This window comes from Plectropomus leopardus, chromosome 21 (genome assembly GCF_026936395.1).
Source record: "Plectropomus leopardus strain MGB_pleo_1.0 chromosome 21, ASM2693639v1, whole genome shotgun sequence".
Classification (NCBI taxonomy): domain Eukaryota; kingdom Metazoa; phylum Chordata; class Actinopteri; order Perciformes; family Serranidae; genus Plectropomus; species Plectropomus leopardus.
The window spans coordinates 637,501-655,168 of NC_142196.1; the positions used below are offsets into that span (position 1 = coordinate 637,501).

At 38.3% G+C, this 17,668-nt stretch overlaps 1 protein-coding gene across 2 annotated transcripts in view; it reads right to left on the reverse strand.

Annotated features, from left to right (window-relative positions):
• Positions 1–17,455, reverse strand: part of abcd3a (ATP binding cassette subfamily D member 3a) — a 32,306-nt gene extending 14,851 nt beyond the window's left edge. Inside the window, exons 1-11 of one of the 2 annotated variants that reach the window (XM_088071679.1) lie at positions 17,258–17,455; positions 12,167–12,203; positions 11,982–12,080; positions 10,844–10,932; positions 9,370–9,439; positions 4,365–4,462; positions 3,509–3,632; positions 2,600–2,656; positions 1,504–1,646; positions 1,350–1,419; positions 828–897 (exon numbers count right to left, since the gene is read on the reverse strand). In XM_088071679.1, the coding sequence (XP_087927805.1) occupies positions 828–897; positions 1,350–1,419; positions 1,504–1,646; positions 2,600–2,656; positions 3,509–3,632; positions 4,365–4,462; positions 9,370–9,439; positions 10,844–10,932; positions 11,982–12,080; positions 12,167–12,203; positions 17,258–17,400 (1,000 nt within the window). In that variant the 5' untranslated portion in view covers positions 17,401–17,455. Of the gene's footprint in view, positions 1–827; positions 898–1,349; positions 1,420–1,503; positions 1,647–2,599; positions 2,657–3,508; positions 3,633–4,364; positions 4,463–6,185; positions 6,256–9,369; positions 9,440–10,843; positions 10,933–11,981; positions 12,081–12,166; positions 12,204–17,257 lie in introns of both variants that reach the window. The other variant, XM_088071678.1, reaches the window with a different exon arrangement.
• Positions 17,456–17,668: the final 213 nt, after the last annotated feature.

The window sequence follows — 17,668 nt, forward strand, 5'->3', positions numbered from 1 at the left end:
GTAAAGTTAATCTTAAATCAACCACTAGGGGGCACCACAAATGCAAACAATGGATGCTAGACCATGTGTAAAATCATCACAACGCAATTTTGGATTTTTAAAAAACAAATTTTCGACATCTCCTAAACCATAGGTCTGACTAGCACCAAATTTTATGTGGATCATTGCTACACCAGGCTTATCAACAGTACTCAAAATCTTAATGATGTCTTGAGTTTTGAAAATATTGACCAATGAACTTCAAAAGAGGCATAGCTCAGAAACTATAAATCAGAAATTGCTTGTCTAATCATTACAAAAGTCACAGGATGCATTTCATAACAATGTACTGCATGTGGAAAATTAGACAGAAATGTCCAAATAATGGTCACCACCAGTTCCATGTTGGCCTTGATCAAAATTTGGCCATAAATGGAAAACAAGGCAAAACAGCAGGTCAATGGTTTATTTAAAAATCACCAGACTTATTGGATATTTTGAATAAAGTAAATGGCTTGGTAGAAACTTGGACATAAATGAATGAGCGTCTAAGTGATCATCATAAAACCTGTTGTCATTAATGCAAGTGTCAGAAACCACTAAAGGTCTTGATCCTTTGAAGCTTTACAATTCTAAATATAAATGCTGTTCTGAAACCCAGAGTCGCCTCTTGTGTCTGTATTTATCTTTGTGTTTTTCTTTGCTCAGCAATTTTTCCTAATATTTAATATGAATTATTGTAAAGGGAAGGTTTTTTCTCTCTACTTACATTTGGCACAGCAAGGCAAATACATTCAATTCAGGGATATGACCTAAATATTGTCAATTAAAGATATAATTCTACTCACACTTAGCAATTATGCTGTCCACAAATCCCATGGAGAAGCGAAAGAAGATAAAGTTATGCAAGTGGTCCACCTGGAAGACAAAATAAATTTGTTCACATGCTGAGGTTAAGAAAACACACACTAACATGAACACTGACATTACTTTGGATGTGTGGATTGAATTTAAGGGATCAAGCATAGGATGGTTCTCTGGGCAACACACTTTGAACTTTCTGTCTGCTGTTTTCAAAGTTGTAAAAAGTATGAAATGAAACTGTTGCATGTAAAGCACTGCCTTTCACTAAATGCTGCAGGATCACCCCTGAAAATATTGGTTTTACTTTCTAGTGGTTTACCTTTCTCCTGGCTTACAAGTCCTTACAAGTGTAATTAAGCACACTCTGACCTTACCCAACCACAGCAGTTACAGATGCTGCTGTGCTCAGACGTGACACCTACTCATTCTATTGTAAATTATTAATGAAGTCTTTTTATGGACTAATATTTTCACCTTGTAGGAAACACTGCTGAACTGTTACCTACCAGTTTCTTGAATGCAGTATAAATGGTCTGCTTTTCCCTCATGTTCCCATTGTAGAAGGCAATCTCCTCACTGAAGAGAAAGACAGAGATCCACGTAGTGTTGTAGTACACAGCTGTGCAGTAACAGGGTCTAAGCAGGTGCTGTTGTCTTTACCTGTTGGTAATGAGGCGAGAGTTGACATAACGATACTCTCCCTCGTAACGCTGCTCAGTGACGGTCATCTTGCCTATAGGTCTTCTCAGTCTTGTCAGGAACAGTCCTGAGATCAGTAGGTAGGACATCATGATGGTTGGGCCCTGGGGAGGAGAGGTGGAACAACTGTCATTTCCTGTTCTATTCTGAAAATGATGTCACAGCTAACAGCCCATGATAAAAGGTTCAAGCCACTGCTGAAGTGCTGAAACCAACCATCTTTTTTAAATTTTACACACACACACGCACACACAAACACGGGCTTTCAAATAATTCATTTTAAATTATAATAATTAATAGCAACATTTCTATAGTTGATCGCCATAATCACATATTTTAAATGCATGTTTTCAGTTCCATTATTTTGCATTTTGAACAGTTATGAAGTCCATATTGACAGGGTGAGGCAAAAGCAAAGAGTATTTCCTGTATCCTCCTGTATGCTTAAAATGTATTTGTTGTGGCCCACCACATACTGAGTTTTTAAGATAAGATAAGATGAGATGAGATGAGATAAGACTTCACTGTCCGTTTGCACGGAAATTTGGCTTGCATTACAAGCTCATCAATCCTCACAAACATCACACATGTAAAAGACATCATAAAAACGACAAAAGTTTAATTAAAAACAATACTGATGTTTACAGCACATAACAATATCGTTTTGGGGGGTTGCATGCCCCATTCCTGCTCTCTCTCTCACATTGAAAATGGTGACCTGAAGTACTAGAATTTGTTTTATTCTTGTTAAAATCTTTCATCACCACTTTCTGTCATAAATGCAGAAGTCCACACAGGGGTCTGCTCTGACCAGAGAGAAATAATGGATTGTCTTTGACGCTGACCTCTAATGGACAAGGCTGAAACACAGCTTTCCAGTTTTCTAAGTTCGATGCAATGAAAAAAAAAAGAAGATATTTTACACATTTTGCATTTAATTATGATGCAGTATATGTAAAGACGTTCACGTATATGAAAAAAAAAAATCCTCATGTGTTTCAGTGGTATGGTATAGATTTACTGTATAGCAAGAATATGCAGAAGATAACCTTCTTACCTGGGCACCGATGGCACTTGTCAACTTGAAGATGTACAAACCAATATCCAACAGAGGCTGCAAGACAGACACACACACGCAGGCTCCAGCATCATAAAGGTATGGTCAGAAATGTGTTCCTATTGCTAAGTGGACAGTGTGCAGGAGTTTGTCTGCAAACTGTGTCCAACCTGTTCCTCTGCTACACAGATAGCTGCTGATGACAAAGAGCTTTACAGACACTAAATGGAGAACAAGAAACAGCAGTTAACTCCAGTAAAATCTGGATATTAAATTAATCTTGTATCTTTCAGTGTGGCTCAACTTTTAATTGTTTAATTGAGCATGACAAATTATACCATACATTTACCAAACTAATCTCTTTCTGTGAATGCCTCTTCATTTATTGAGGTGTCACACAGAAAGAAGGCTGTTACACTGCGTTAAACTGCCTCTTCACAGGGCTACTGTTTTTACATAAACTACATGTGGGCAGTTAAAAATGTACAAACCACCAAATTCGGGGGTTTGTTTGCCTGTGGGGCGAGTGCTTGTAAACATTAGCATCCAACCCTGCCCTGTTAAGAGTTAAATTTGGGATGTGTTGTGTGTGATTGATGGACATATGGAAAAAGGTCATTCCAATATTTTAACATGGGAATGATGATGTCTAGGTTACATGCAGGTTCTCAAACTGCTGGTCTACAGTGAGCCTGCAGTGAACACTGTTGGGTATATGAGGCTGTGGTATGTGATGCAGGAGGTGTGGGTCATAAAGGAAGGGGATCTGCCTGGCACACAGAACCTGAGCAGTGATGCCACTGAGGCTCAGCCTCACTGCTCCAATCAATTGATGCTAGATTTGTCATTCACAATGTATGCTAGAAGATATCTGATCATTAATCATTTGAGAGCCATTAAAGTTGGTACCTTGCTGAGGTTTGAGTAAAGGTCCACCACACTGTTGCAGAACTTCTCCACATCCTGTGTCAGCAGCTGGTCTGCGTTGGCTATCCGGTTGTCTAGGTTTCCCATTTTGTAGTAGGTAAAACCTCTGAGGAGCCAGAACACAGAGTGAAGACTCAAAGAAGCCAAAGAACACAATGTCTACCTGTGACTGAACAGCAGGAGAACCACACAATCTCCATGTCTGGGTCACAAGTTCTACACAGCCAAAAACACTCAGGTCAGGGTTCCTTCTTGTCCTGCCCATAGAACGGGACAATATGTTGCAATCTGCTGCTAAATTGCATTTGACTATGCAGGGCTCGAAATACTACATGCATATACACAGTAGTACATTGGAGCCATGTGAAAGACTCTCAGTTCTACATGAAGCGGTGCAATAAATGGTATGCACTAACCACATGACTTGCAAAATTGATACTTTTCACATTCTCTCACACACTGCATGTTTATTTTATACACCTTCATGCTAATTTGCCATTACTAGTTAAAATTATGATTGAAATGTACACTACATTAGTCTGATGTAGCACACTGATTTTCATTATTTATGTGTTAATTTATTTTACAGCTAAAAAGGATTTGATGTTATGATTGACAGCTGTGTGAGCTAATCGGTGTGTTTTAATCAATGGTGCTGCTTGCAATTGGTCAGACAAGTATATGTGATATCAAAGGAAAAAAGCATATTGTAACCTTTAAGATGCTGAAATCAGAGAACGCTATGTGGTTTTGTTTAATACATGACATGAAAGATTTAAAGATCATCAGAAGATCACATTTAATGAGAAAGCAGCGTCAGTATTGCTGTGGTACTTACTGCAGGTACTGGTCATACAGGTTCTTTGTGAGCCTCTCACGGAACCTCAGCTTCAGCTCGTACAGACCCAACTTCAGGAAGTTGTTCACCAAGGCTATCTGGAATGACCCAGTCACACATAACACACATGTATACATCTCTCAGTGTGAACTCTGAGCTTCAGTACAACTGGACATCTAGCAGGATTTTACAGTCCGTTAAGTTTTCATGCTGATTGCTTGGTTTTTCAATTAGAATGAAGAGAATGAAGAAAGCATGCAAAAGCACCATATTTAGTGTGATTTTACAAGAGCAATACAAGCTCACAACATAACGAATCAGGCTGGAGATAATCTATGATTTTTATTGTCTTGATGTATCCTACAAATGTCAGTGTATCCAAAGTATGATATACCTCATTCCCCTGTGCCATAGAGATACATGTTGTTCCAAAACCATCTACAAAAGCTGTAACACTGTTGCACTGGATGAAATTTTTCTCAATTAGCGTAAGCACACACACACACACTGCAGTTTATTTTGACTACAGAGTCAAATGGCAATTTCTGTGCCATTTTGAAATTATGAAACAATATTTTTGAGATGTTTTTAAGCTTGAGGCTGAGAGCCACAGACAGGATAGGGACTCAGACAATATTGAGAGATGGATCAACACATTGTTTTTTTCTATTTTGGGGATTTGTTGACAATAAAAATATATAGAACATGACCAGCCTTATCATTTTAGTTTGAGACACAAAGAGGTACATTTGCATAACAGTGATAAACTGCCCATGTTAGCTCAAAATAATGACCATGCCAAATGGTTATTTTTAAGTGCATGAAATCATTCATTAAAAATATCCCCCATCACCAAGAAATTAGTAATTACACAGTCAAAAGGATATACATCATGTTCATCATATCTGGCCTCCTCTGTACTCTTCTCAGAAACTTTAACTTCCTTAACTATTTGCAGAAGTAAAACCCCAATACCAGAAAATGTTGGGAGGCTGTGTAAAACCTAGATAAAAACTGATTGCAAATCCGTTGTGACCTATATTCAATTAAATAAAGTGAAAAAAACAAGATTCATGATGTTCAAACTGATAAAGTTTGCTGTTGTTTTTCTGGAAATATACTCTTACAATAAATGTGATGCCTGCAACACGTTCCAAATAAGTTTAGACATGAACAACATGTCCCCCTTCCAAAACCCCACCTACCACATGCCGATGCCTGTCCTGTCCTCATGGCTCACCTCCCCACTCAGCTCAAGATGTACCCCTCCAACCAACCATGGAAAAAGGTTTGGGAGCAACATGCGCTGCCATCCAGATTTTTTTTTTTTTCATTTTTAGGGACGTCCCTGCTTATTACAGCAACGCAATGTCAAACCAGATTAGGCACGTGTTCAAACAGCATGGCTTCATAGTAAGAGAGTAAGAGTGTCATCAATTCACTTACTGAGTGCTGTTAAAAGAAAAGGTGATGTAGCATAGTGGTAAACATGCTCCTATCCCAACACTTTGGGAAAGTGTTCAAGGTATCAAATTGAGAATGAGTGTTTATTAAAAAAATTAAAATAAAATAAAGTTTATCAGTTTAAACATCAAATATGTTGTCTTTGATCTCTATTAAATTAAACATAGGGCAAAAGAGATTTACAAATCATTGCATTCTGTTTATATTTATCTTTTACACAACTTCCTAACTTTTTAGGTTTGTGGTTGTATAGAGTGACAATGAACTTCAGATGTATACAGAAAATGTATTCGCAATTAAGATCACACTTAAAAGTGTGGCAAAAATAGAAAAGTTAACAAAAAAAAACACACTTACAAGTGGCATGAATTTGATAAAGCTGAACAAGAAGGTCTTGAAATCTTTTGTTGAGCGACCGATAATTGCACTGCAAACCACAACATGCACAGAGATAAGCAAACATTGGCAAGAGTCAGAAGGACACATACTGATGCTTGATAAACTTCCTTTTCCTTTGGAACCAATGCAACTTTGCTAAACAGCATACAGTAACAGTGGAGTCCTGACATAGATGAACTCAGGAATACCATTCAATTTATATATGTTCATGTTATTTTTATGGTGCACGCTGACTTTATAGACAAATAATGGACATAAAGGTAAATAATAATAATGGTTGTGAAGCCATACACTAGCATCTCTTCAGTGAGCCTGAATAATACTGTTAAATCTGATAGTCTCTGTAATTTTGTATTCTCTTAAATCTCTAGTTATAGTTTGACATTAGATTAGACAGTAAAAACTTCTTTCTACAGTTAAGCTGTCCAGGAATAATGTGAAAGGCACTGGAGGGCATGTGTCAGTCTCAAGAGAAATCAGAATATTGTTGAAGAAGATGTTCCTGAACAGCAATTAGAGAATTTTCCTTGTTACTACTGAGCTGTAGAAGTTGCTTTGCCAAGATATGCTGATAAAGTCTGAAAATCCAAACTAGCACTACTGCAGAAATACTGCAAAAACACAACCACTCAAGTTGCAGTTACAGTTTACCATCCGTGTCTTTCCAGAATTATATGTAGCCATGACAGTAGACAGTGTTTTAAGTACCAATGTTGCTGCAAAGAAGCTGTATTCTAAAACAGGGACACTTTACACACATCTTCCTCCCAGCCGCACAGATCTCTACCATCAGCACAGTCTCAAGGAATTAGTGCCACCAAATCAATATCTGACTAAATGTCTCCCTCCTCTGTTCCTGAGTTATGGCAAAGTGTTTTTGCATGTTATGATATCACCATAAAGTTGAACTTTAGTCTTTTAGATATGAAATGCCACGACTTCATCATTTTATCCTCTATGAAATGTAAAATGAAAACATGAAATAACATGAAATTAACATTTGAATTCGTAAGGCCAAATATGTGGGTTTTTTTTAGGTCACAGTGGCTTTCACAAAATGTGATCAGTTCACTTGAGTCCAAGTGAACGTTTCTGCAAAATTTGAGGACATCTCCTGCACTTCTGCTCAGCAGGTGTTATTTGGCATTTTCCTTTGAATGCTTTTAGTTCTCAGACAGAATTAAGTGTTCATGGCCTCTACTGAATCTTTGTCCCATGACTCATGCTTCACTCTACTCAGTGGGCCCCAGACATGACTTCCATTTAAACTACTGGTATAATTAAACTGTAGAATATTTCTGTTCAAATACTAGCGGAATGTTAGTTGAATAATTCAGTTTTTAATGCATAAATTGCCGTGCATGCTTTTTCACTAAGTGCATTTGCTACCGAATGGAAATTTCCTGATCCTGATGATTTCCTGATGATGATATGGCCAAACTAAAGTGAGTGTAATTTTTGGTTTTGTATGTTTAATTTGATTGTTATTCAAAGTACAATCAGTGTATAAAATGTGTATGTGGTTTGTAGTATGTATGTAGTACCTGCATATGTATATGTCGTAACACATTCAGTATGTAGCACAGTTCCTGTGTAGTGCTTGGGGTATGCAGTACATGCAGTAATTTTAGTATGCACTCAAAGTAGACAGACACACACACATGCACACACGCACGCACGCACACACGCACGCACACACGCACACACATTATTTTAATGTTAAAATTAGGATGTGCACTGAGTTGAATCTATTCTCACTGGGGACATTTTAAATTGTAAACGGGGACCTGTGGAACAATATGGATTGCATTCAGCTTTTTAACAAATTTGTGTGTGATTGATAGATACTGTCAATCTGTACTGTCCTCATTTGAAAAAATGTTTTTGCATATATTATTACACTATTCAACCAACCATATTTTTCCAGCGGTAGAAAAAAGTTTGTTTGGCGATACAAATGTTACTGTCTACTCAATATGACATGTAAACCTCTGCTCATCCCCAGCACGTGAGGTAAGCGGTATGCATCCCACCATCGGGGCCAAAGGACACAGTTAACTCATTATCAGCGTGTCAGGGAACACACCCCGTGTTCTTTCCTGATAATACTACAGAATGAACCACAAGTTGACATTGGCAGGAGAAGAGCTTGTTGATGTTAGCTGTTAGCAGCTGGTAGCTGGAACTAACAGCTCACTGAGGTTGCACTAAGTTACACTGATGCTTTCAAGCTCTCTTCAGAAAAAAATGAGTATTAGGTGAAGGTATCTTTGTAATGCCCTTATTATGTGCTCAATTGGAATCTTGTTAAATAATGTTTTGGGTGATAAATTTGTATGAATACAGCTTAGAGGGAATTATCATATATATGAAAAAAATGCTTCAGATGAATTTTTTCATAAAGACTTTTCCATGTGAAAAAAGGTTATATTTATGGTTGTGTCAGAAATGTGTATGACTGAATTTGTGGTCATTCAAAAGTAGTGTAATGAAGGTTTGAATATTTATAAATTCTTATAGTGAAGATTTCTTTGTTTTCCCCACAAATAAGGGGAATAAATAACAAATACATAAACAACAACAAAACATCACTGATTGGACAAATTGTTATTTTAAACATCAGTATCGGTATTGGCTCAGAATTCCAAACCAAGTCCATCCCTACATGTTATACAATTGTATTGTTCATTGATTTTAAGATTTTATACATAAACAGTATGGATTCTGAATTGATGAATTTAACACTGCAACTTTCTAGCTGATAAAAATGACACATTTTTTTATTCTGTCAGAAAGTCATTAGTGATGGGAGAAAGCCCTATGTCCATTACTAAACTATACCTAATACATGCTATTTTTGCAATGCTCTGTTTATAACCTCTAATTAGAAATACCAGTTGCAGTAAAGTTATGAACACATAAATTGAATAGAATTCCTTGTGAAAATGTTTTCTAGTTAATTTATGTCAAGATTGATTTTACCACCTGATAAAAACCGCAGGTCAGTGTTATGGCTTGGAAGGAAAAGTAAGTGATGAAAAGGTCAATACGACACTATTACAAAGCATGATGTTAAACCACAGTGTTAGGGGTCTAAAGCTGGGTGTCACACTTTTATGAGAGGCATGTGTCGGACAGTTACCCCTGGTATGACTGATATGTAGGAATAAAAGTGCTTCTTGAATAGACTGATGTCTCTGCTTATAATACCACTGTGGAGAATCAAAAGAAAGTCATCAGTTCCTGAAAAAAAAAAATCAAACAGCAATGCATGATGGTATTCCCATTCTAATCTTACACAAGAGAACGTGAACAGATTTGTTTCAGCTACAGTGTCTTTTTAAAGACTCCCTGCTGTGACTGACCAAAACCTACATCAGCCAAAAGACAACTGAAACATCATTTTAATGCTAACCACGGAAAAATAATTGATAAGGGTAAACAGCAAGTAGGTCAGATTGTTGGCATGCAGCAATAACTGCTTCAAATCTGTCATCTTTTTGACACTACACTCAGTGATGAGCACTGATTAATTCTGCATTGATTATGCACAGTGACAGTGGCAGTGGCAGTGGCAGTGACACACTTTGGGCTACAACCTACACAGAAATGACATTTGTTTTTTTTCTTCTCCTTAACTAATAATTGATAAAAAATAATCTGAAAAAAAAATCTTCAATTAATGAAATGTAAAATTCTGGGAACAGACACAAGACTTGGATCCATGTTCATATTGTGGCCCATGTAGAACAGCCCCTACCTGAATGTAGATCATGTGGACTTGTCTAAATGGCACTGATGAAATATTAACCCTGTAGAATGAAGTGACTTTGCAGAGACAGCACTACATAACACGCACAGTTTGAGACTTCAGTTCCCACTATGTAAAGCAGGTTAAATGTGCAGTGCAGTTCATTTATAGCAGGACAGTGACACATTTTCTTCTGGACAGTTTACATTGGAGCTCCTTAACTGCTACATTTCCAAAGCCATATTATCATTCGAACAAAAACTATCTTTTTCATATTCCCTCCCCACCAAAATCAGTGCGCGCATGCGACTTTTTCAAACACCAGTAAACCTGCTAAAAATAGGCTATAGACAGCTTTATCATTGCCAGTAGAGCAGAACTGCTACACTGCTCAGTGTATGTGGACTGTACACTTTCCCACTGCATTGAAATGCCAGAAGCTAGCGGGTGTTAGCAGGGTTTTTTGTTCAGTGGGAATGAAACTTTAGAAATGTATCACAGAGTGAGATGCTTGTTGTTTAAGGGTAAAGCACCTTTTAGTCTCCTTATTAGTCTGCCTGAAAAGACAAGGTTGACCACAGCTAACACAAAATGATACTGACCTGATACTTTAAAGTCCAATGTGCTGGAGTACCAAGCTAAGCCCAAAACAATGTGTCATGTCCTGATACTCACAGACTGCACTGTTCCGTAGATATGTTTCTGGTCAGTCTCTTATTGATTTATTTAACTTTAAAGACAAATTGCGATGTTGTGACTGCATCATTGTGACAACATAAAACCAACAATTTATTTTCAGCATAATGAACAGCAAAATCTTTGTTTTAAACTGAATAATAATCTAAGCGTAAATCTAGAGTCTGACCTTTCAATCATGGTGCCATTCTGGATCATCCATACGTCACAGTAGGTCCTGGCCACCAGCATGGCAGCAATCAGGATAAGACAGCCAGTCTGTGGTGAAGACAACAGCCATAGGAAAGAGTCAGTGGAGCCTGTAAAACTCTGCAGATCATAAAGTCCTTTATCGTCCTGCCCTTGCTTCTGCTCATATCTACTCAACCGATCGGATAAGACTAAAGAGAGCGAGAGGAGCAATGTGGCTTTGACCTTGGCTCATGGAGCGCATATAACTGGGTCAAAGGGCTCTGCTGTCCGTGCAGCTAGTCACTATGACTTTCTGTCCAAAAATGATAAAAGACCTGATGTGCAATTAATGCACCCACATTCTCAAATTATTACACTCGGCCCATCCAGTAGTTTGGGAAATCAAGGCAATGCAGCAGTAAAGTATTTAATCCATAAGGGACGCAATTTGTCCCATATTTCTGTAGACACCCTACTCTAACTCATAAACTATGTTTTCACATGCTTGAAAAGATATGAGAATGATTAAAACCATTAAAACCAAAGCGGGGAAATATTACATCAGAAGTTGCAGGAGAGACTGACACAGAATAACAGGCCTGTCACCCAGCCGCATGGTTGACAGGGTTTCGGAGACCGGGGAAATTCACTCTTAATAATTCAAACACCAGGTTATCCCTTCCTTCAGACACCCAGTTTTCATCACAGTGCTATTATTTGTAGCAGAGTATAAATACACAATGCTCCCATTGCAAAAAATCAACAACATACACTGCCCTCAGGGAAACACACTTTTCTTTCGATGAGCAGAGGCAGAGCTATCGCCACAGCTGAATTTGTGGCCATCTTCTACACATTGTTGTTGTTCTTCTTCCTTTCACCAGCAGATTAGAGCACTTGTCAGTTTAACCCAGCTGCTCAGTGGAGCTCCACTGCTGGCCTCAGTGCTCCATGACAGGCTTTAGGCAGACTGTGAGGAGCTGACCAAATAAGCTCAGTTCTCTGCACTACCAACATAATTCACTCAATACCCTTAAAAATATCAAGTTGGATACCCAACCGTAAGTGTCAGTTGTTGTGACATTCCTACAACATGATAAAGACAATAGCAACCTCACAGCAGTGAGATATCATACCTCCATGCAGAAAACTCGAGGTACCATGATCCGCAGAATCTTGAAGATTCGGAGGAAAAAAACTCTGTCCACTGCTGCGCGGTCTTTTCTGCCATCTTTCTGGATGAAGAGAGAAAAACAAAAAGGTAGGTTGTGACACATCTACAGAAACTATTTAGGACTAATTTTAAAGTTTTAAGACATACCTCAGTATTCAGCACTAAATCTGAGACTCCTTTTTTACTGCGAAGAAAGAACAATAATTGAATCAGACAGATGACATTGCTGTGTTATAGAAATTAGACAGTGAGTAAGTCCAGATGGACGGAATGATGGATAATAATTTATCACCCGGGAAATTCACTCTTAATAATTCAAAAACAGGTTATCCCCCTCTTCATGAGTGAGAGTGTTCAATAACAGTTTTTATAATTTTTCAGGATTTCATATCAATTCTAAATTACAACTGGATTGTTAGCTGCCATTTGTGTTTTTTAGAAATTTTGTAAGTTGCTCTTGGGCAACAATTTAATCAACTTTATCAACTCTCAGTGGAATCATCATTTTGGGAGTCTAGTAGCTCTATAATATCTCTGCTTCTATTGGGAGTGCTGTGGCCAGAGTTGCAAATCAGTACACTTCATGGTAATACTGAATTTTGACATGGTTCAATGTGATGAAGTTCCTTAATATACTCCTTAATATATAACCAGGTACTTCAACAGGTACTGCACACTTAAATGTTTTTAAAATTTTTCGGCCAGTTAACTAAAACGACTAAATTACTACTGATATTTAAATTTTATCTATACTTTATACTTTAATAAATAATAATATTAATACTTAAATAACCCAATATCTAAAATATCCAGTGTGTTTTCAGTTTTCACACAGAAGCACTGAGTTACTCTCAGGCAAACCCACCCTGTCCCATCTCAGAGCCTCTTGTCCTTTATTCAACCTTCTAACGACATCCTCAGGCCCGTTAGTTACACTGTTCATGTATTCGTTATTACAGAATAGGTTTATGCTCTCAATTACATTTCAGACAAAAAAAGTTGAGAAGATTTTAAAGATGCACTCACTGAAAATGCAGATAGTCAAAAGAAGCGTAGTTGTGTTGGTATAATTTTATTTTTGTTGATTTTTGTTTTCTTTTTAAAGGAGCACAATTACAATAAATGGAATAATTGCAGAGTGTTAATTTTCTATTTATGCTGATTCTTCAATTTCTGTAAAGGTGGTCATTTCCTCAATGCCTTGCCTAGTTTTCTCTGTCATGTATGTAACTAATTTGCTTTTGAATGTGGACTTGAAGTTACTTACACATCCTTTTGAAAGATTTGTGCCTGTATGGTTTCAAATAGTATTAAAGCTGCAAGCAGCGATGAATGGGCCCTCGCACCTCCACGCACGTTGAGGCTACCTGCTGGACACCGACTGATGCGGCCGCGTCTCTCTGAGAAAGGGCTACATCAAGGGCTACATGCATGCATCAGTGAATAGTGTTTCCATGTAGTGGTGGAGCAGGATACTTGTGAAGTGTCTTTAGAAGAGGTGTTTGTGTCTCCCTGACACTCCCTCTGTGTGTGTGTGTGTGTGTGTGTGTGTGTGAGACAGAGGCACAGCTGCAGCTGTGACACGAGTGAAAAAGGGAAGGACCCAGCCTGTGTGATTGGGGCTGCGCTGTATTTACTCTATTCTGCTGCTCCGTACTGCATGTGATTTACAGTGCTGAGAGTAGTGTAAACAATGGAGTAAGAGTGCACTCTGCTGGATAATCTATAGAATGCAACCATTTCAAAACCACCCCAGCATCATTTCCTGCATTATATGGTCTGTGAACAGAGTTTTCCTATCAGCTCATATGGGAAAAAATATGGGTGTGGCTCATTTGCTCCATTATGTCTGTAAAAGGCTAATATCAGTTGCTAATATATGTATATTGAAAAATCAGTCAGGCTTTAACAGAAATGGAAAGCAGAAAATTAAAAAGTGTGGACTTTCTGTTGGGTTTAGGGCATAGCTCCAAGAGGGTTTTCACTAAGACATGGGGTTTTACATATTTCCTCCATGTAGTGCTAAGGGTGGAGATGCGCTAAGTCACTTTAGCAGGTGTGTGTGTGTGTGTGTGTGTGAGTTGTGATCTGCCACCTACAGCGCTGTTGTGAGCTTACTCACAGCAACAAGCATGGGAAAAAATTACAGTATATTTCTCCTTTTTCCTGATGATCTAAATAAGTCCCTAAATGTGTCTCTTGTTGCTGCTTAAATATATTGTGCTAAGAGGGTCTGAAAATTTGCTAAACACAATAATGTCAGCTGGTTAGCAGTCCTCTCCTTCTATACCATAGAACCTGAGGTCATCTTGTTCATTTGCAGAAAGATGAGACCATTGTTTTTTAACATAATAATATGTAATTCAATGTTGCTTATTATAAAAACAGTCTTACTGACTGCACCACCGTCCACTGTTCTGCAGTGCTCTCTGTCACAATGTCCTTGAGTGCTCAAAGTAGTTTAACAATGGCGTAAGACTGCACTGTGCTGGACAAACTATAGAATGCAACCATTTCAAAACCACCCCAGCATCATTCACAGCATTATATAGTCAGTGAACAGAGTTTTCCTATCAACGCATATGGGAAAAAACTATGCACCAACGCTGATTTACGCCATCATGTCTGTATATTATCAGCTGATAATAAAGGTATATTAAAAAAATCAGTCAGGCCAACGCCAACGCCAACTTTAGGAAATACTGGTGTCCAGATGTAAAGTCAATCAGATGAAATCTGTAGGATAAGTGTTTGATGAAACAAAGGCTAAAATTACAAAAAATATAAAAATTCTAATCAAAATGGCAGACTTCCTGTTGGGTTTAGGACTTGGCTCAGGGGCTGCTTCATCGAAATTTTTCTAGGTGGTGCTAAAGAGCCAATTTTGCACATCAGTGCAAAGAAATCATATGAGATATCACAATTTAGGACTTTTGATGTCTGTGCCACATTTGGTGAGTACTGGTGCATGCCTTGGTCCTTAAAAAAGTGCTTCCTGTTCCTAATAGTGCGTAACTATGGCAACATCGTTTGATGAAAACTCAAAAAGTTTTTTTCTGTGCATCATGAAAGTCTTTGCAGTCTTATGAGTGCATTTGAAGTTGCTCGGTGAACTTGCTACAGGGGAAACATTAAAGTGTAAAAAAAAGTAACTTCCTGTTACCACTAGTTGGCCCTATGATAGGGATTTAAAATTGTACTGCAGATGTGTTTAGTCCTGGGCTCTTATCAAATGTGTGAAATTTTGTTAAGATCTAACCATCTGGGATCAAGTTATGACAGTTTTTGATGTCATGTCGCAACATCGAAATTCACTGTGGCATCATGGGAACACCATTAAACAAAAAATGACAATATTCATTTTTCATCATAACCAACATCTTAATGATTTTTGACACAATTTTGAGATCAATCAAATCAACCTGCCAGGAGCTGGACCTCTTAGTGTAAAACTTTGTCTTTCCTGTGTCAATAGGTGGCGCTCTCACTATCGCTGAAAATAGTCATACAGATGTGTTCAGGACAGGACTTCTATCAAACATGAAGTTTGGGGCAGATTGGATCATGTACAATAGATTTAAAAACTGCTTCCTGTTTGGTGGCGAAACATGTAACTTCTTGGCCTGATAACTTCCACACCGTTAATATTAGATCAAAACTGGTCGCAATCTGGGGTCCCCCACATCTGAAGGTGGGAATTACAAATTTTGAAGTCAGTCCGTTGAAATCTTTAGGACTATTGCATTAAATTCCAACACCATGAAATCTCAAAAAATGACATTTCAATTCAAAATGGCAGACTTCCTGTTGGGTTTAGAGTATGGCTCCAACAGGATTTTTGTCCGTTGTAACATGTTCTATGTACCTCCAAATTTGAAATGGTTTGCCAGGGCTGGCATTCAGGGGGCGCTACTGAGCTCACCTATACACAGGACCTATACAATACAAAAATTTTCATCAGTCCCCATAAGCATGCCAAATTTCATGAGTTTTTGAGTATGATAAAGCCCCCCGAAATAATAATAATAATAATAATAATAATAATAAGAAGAAGAATAAAAAACGGACCAATCACAATAGGGTCCTTGCACTGTTCGGTGCTCTGGCCCTAATTAAGACACCAGGCCTCAGAGTCAGTGAAAGCTGTGCTCTTAAACACTTTAAAAACTAGAGTAAGTTGGCTTGATTTCTTAAAAAAAAAAAAAAAAAAAAAACACGGGAGGGGGCTGAGCAATTTAACAAGAGATGGCCAAAAACAAGTTTTAAGAAAATTAGCCCACGCACATAGAAAATAGTGTAATAGAGTAAAAAAAACAAACAAATAAAAAAAGAAAATTATCCCTGACAGGTTTTTTTTCCTGTTACATAATGTAAAATATATAGTTAGGATCATCATAAATATAGTTTAGTCTATTTTTTTCCCTAGGTTTATATTTTACTTGATGTTTTTAGAAAATCAAATAATCCATCCCAGCTTATTTGCAGATCACTTCCTTGTCACCCTTTATTTATTTATTTGTAATTTGTGGTACATTTCTTACCAGGTTGCTCATTCTGTTTTCCCTGTGTTTATGAAAGAAACCAAACCAATATCTTCAGGGTTCAGAGGTCAGAATGATTGTGAAATGTGTCTGTATGCAGCACAAGAAAACTTTTGTCGATCCAGGTGTGAAATGGTTAATACTTCTCTAATGAGAGCAACTTCAAGGGTAAGTTTACATCACTTTTTGCTGATATGGCAGGTACACATTAACTAGCCATTACTAAACTGGAGATTGGCCTATCTTTTCTCTTCAAGTCAGAGAATCACTTTTTAGATAAAATGATACCTTAAGGCGATGTCATTTTTTTCATGACAACCATCGACAGCTCAGCACAGACACCGAGCTCACAGACATGAGCTGTAAAAGCTAAGGCTGTCACCAAAGTTAGCCAAAGTTCCGCAGCTCGGCCGGTCCCGGTGAGCCTGCAGCTGTCTGTCATGGTGAGTTTGGTAGCTGAACAAAAATTCTGAAGGTTAATCATTAGTACGGGCAAAATAGCTGGTCGGGTCAGTGAGCAGGGCGCCAAACTGCGCAGAAAAAGGGCTGTCTGTTAACAAGAAACGGGGGTGAACTCTGCAAGTCGCCGTCACCTGTCAGAACTGGAAGCTAGCGGCTAATTAGCATCCAGACTCAGAAAGTCGCGTTTTTCTACGATTTACAGCGAACGCAACGGTTTAGACTGTCAGCCACTTACCCGTCCCGCCTGTGCGTCCTACGTCTGTGTTTGAGCAGGTACAGAACCAGCAGAATGCCGCCTGCTATGGACGAGTTCTTCGCTGTAAGATACTTACTGAAGGACGCCATTTTTCTAACAGAACGACCGGACTGATGAGACATAGAACGCGGCTACAGCCAGACACGTTCCGTCTGAAGACTGATACACACGCCCCCACCAACTGTCTGACACGCCCCCACTAACCAGGGCGAAGGGTACTCGGGTAATTGAACCCTGCAATGGCGATGTAGAAAATACATATGAGGACAAGCATGATAATAGTGGACTGTACCCATTCTAAATGGAGACGCGATTCTCCTTTTAAGTAACAGGATGTAACCTCATGCGAACTTCAACCGCCTTCCTTTTAACCTGATAATATATTGGTAG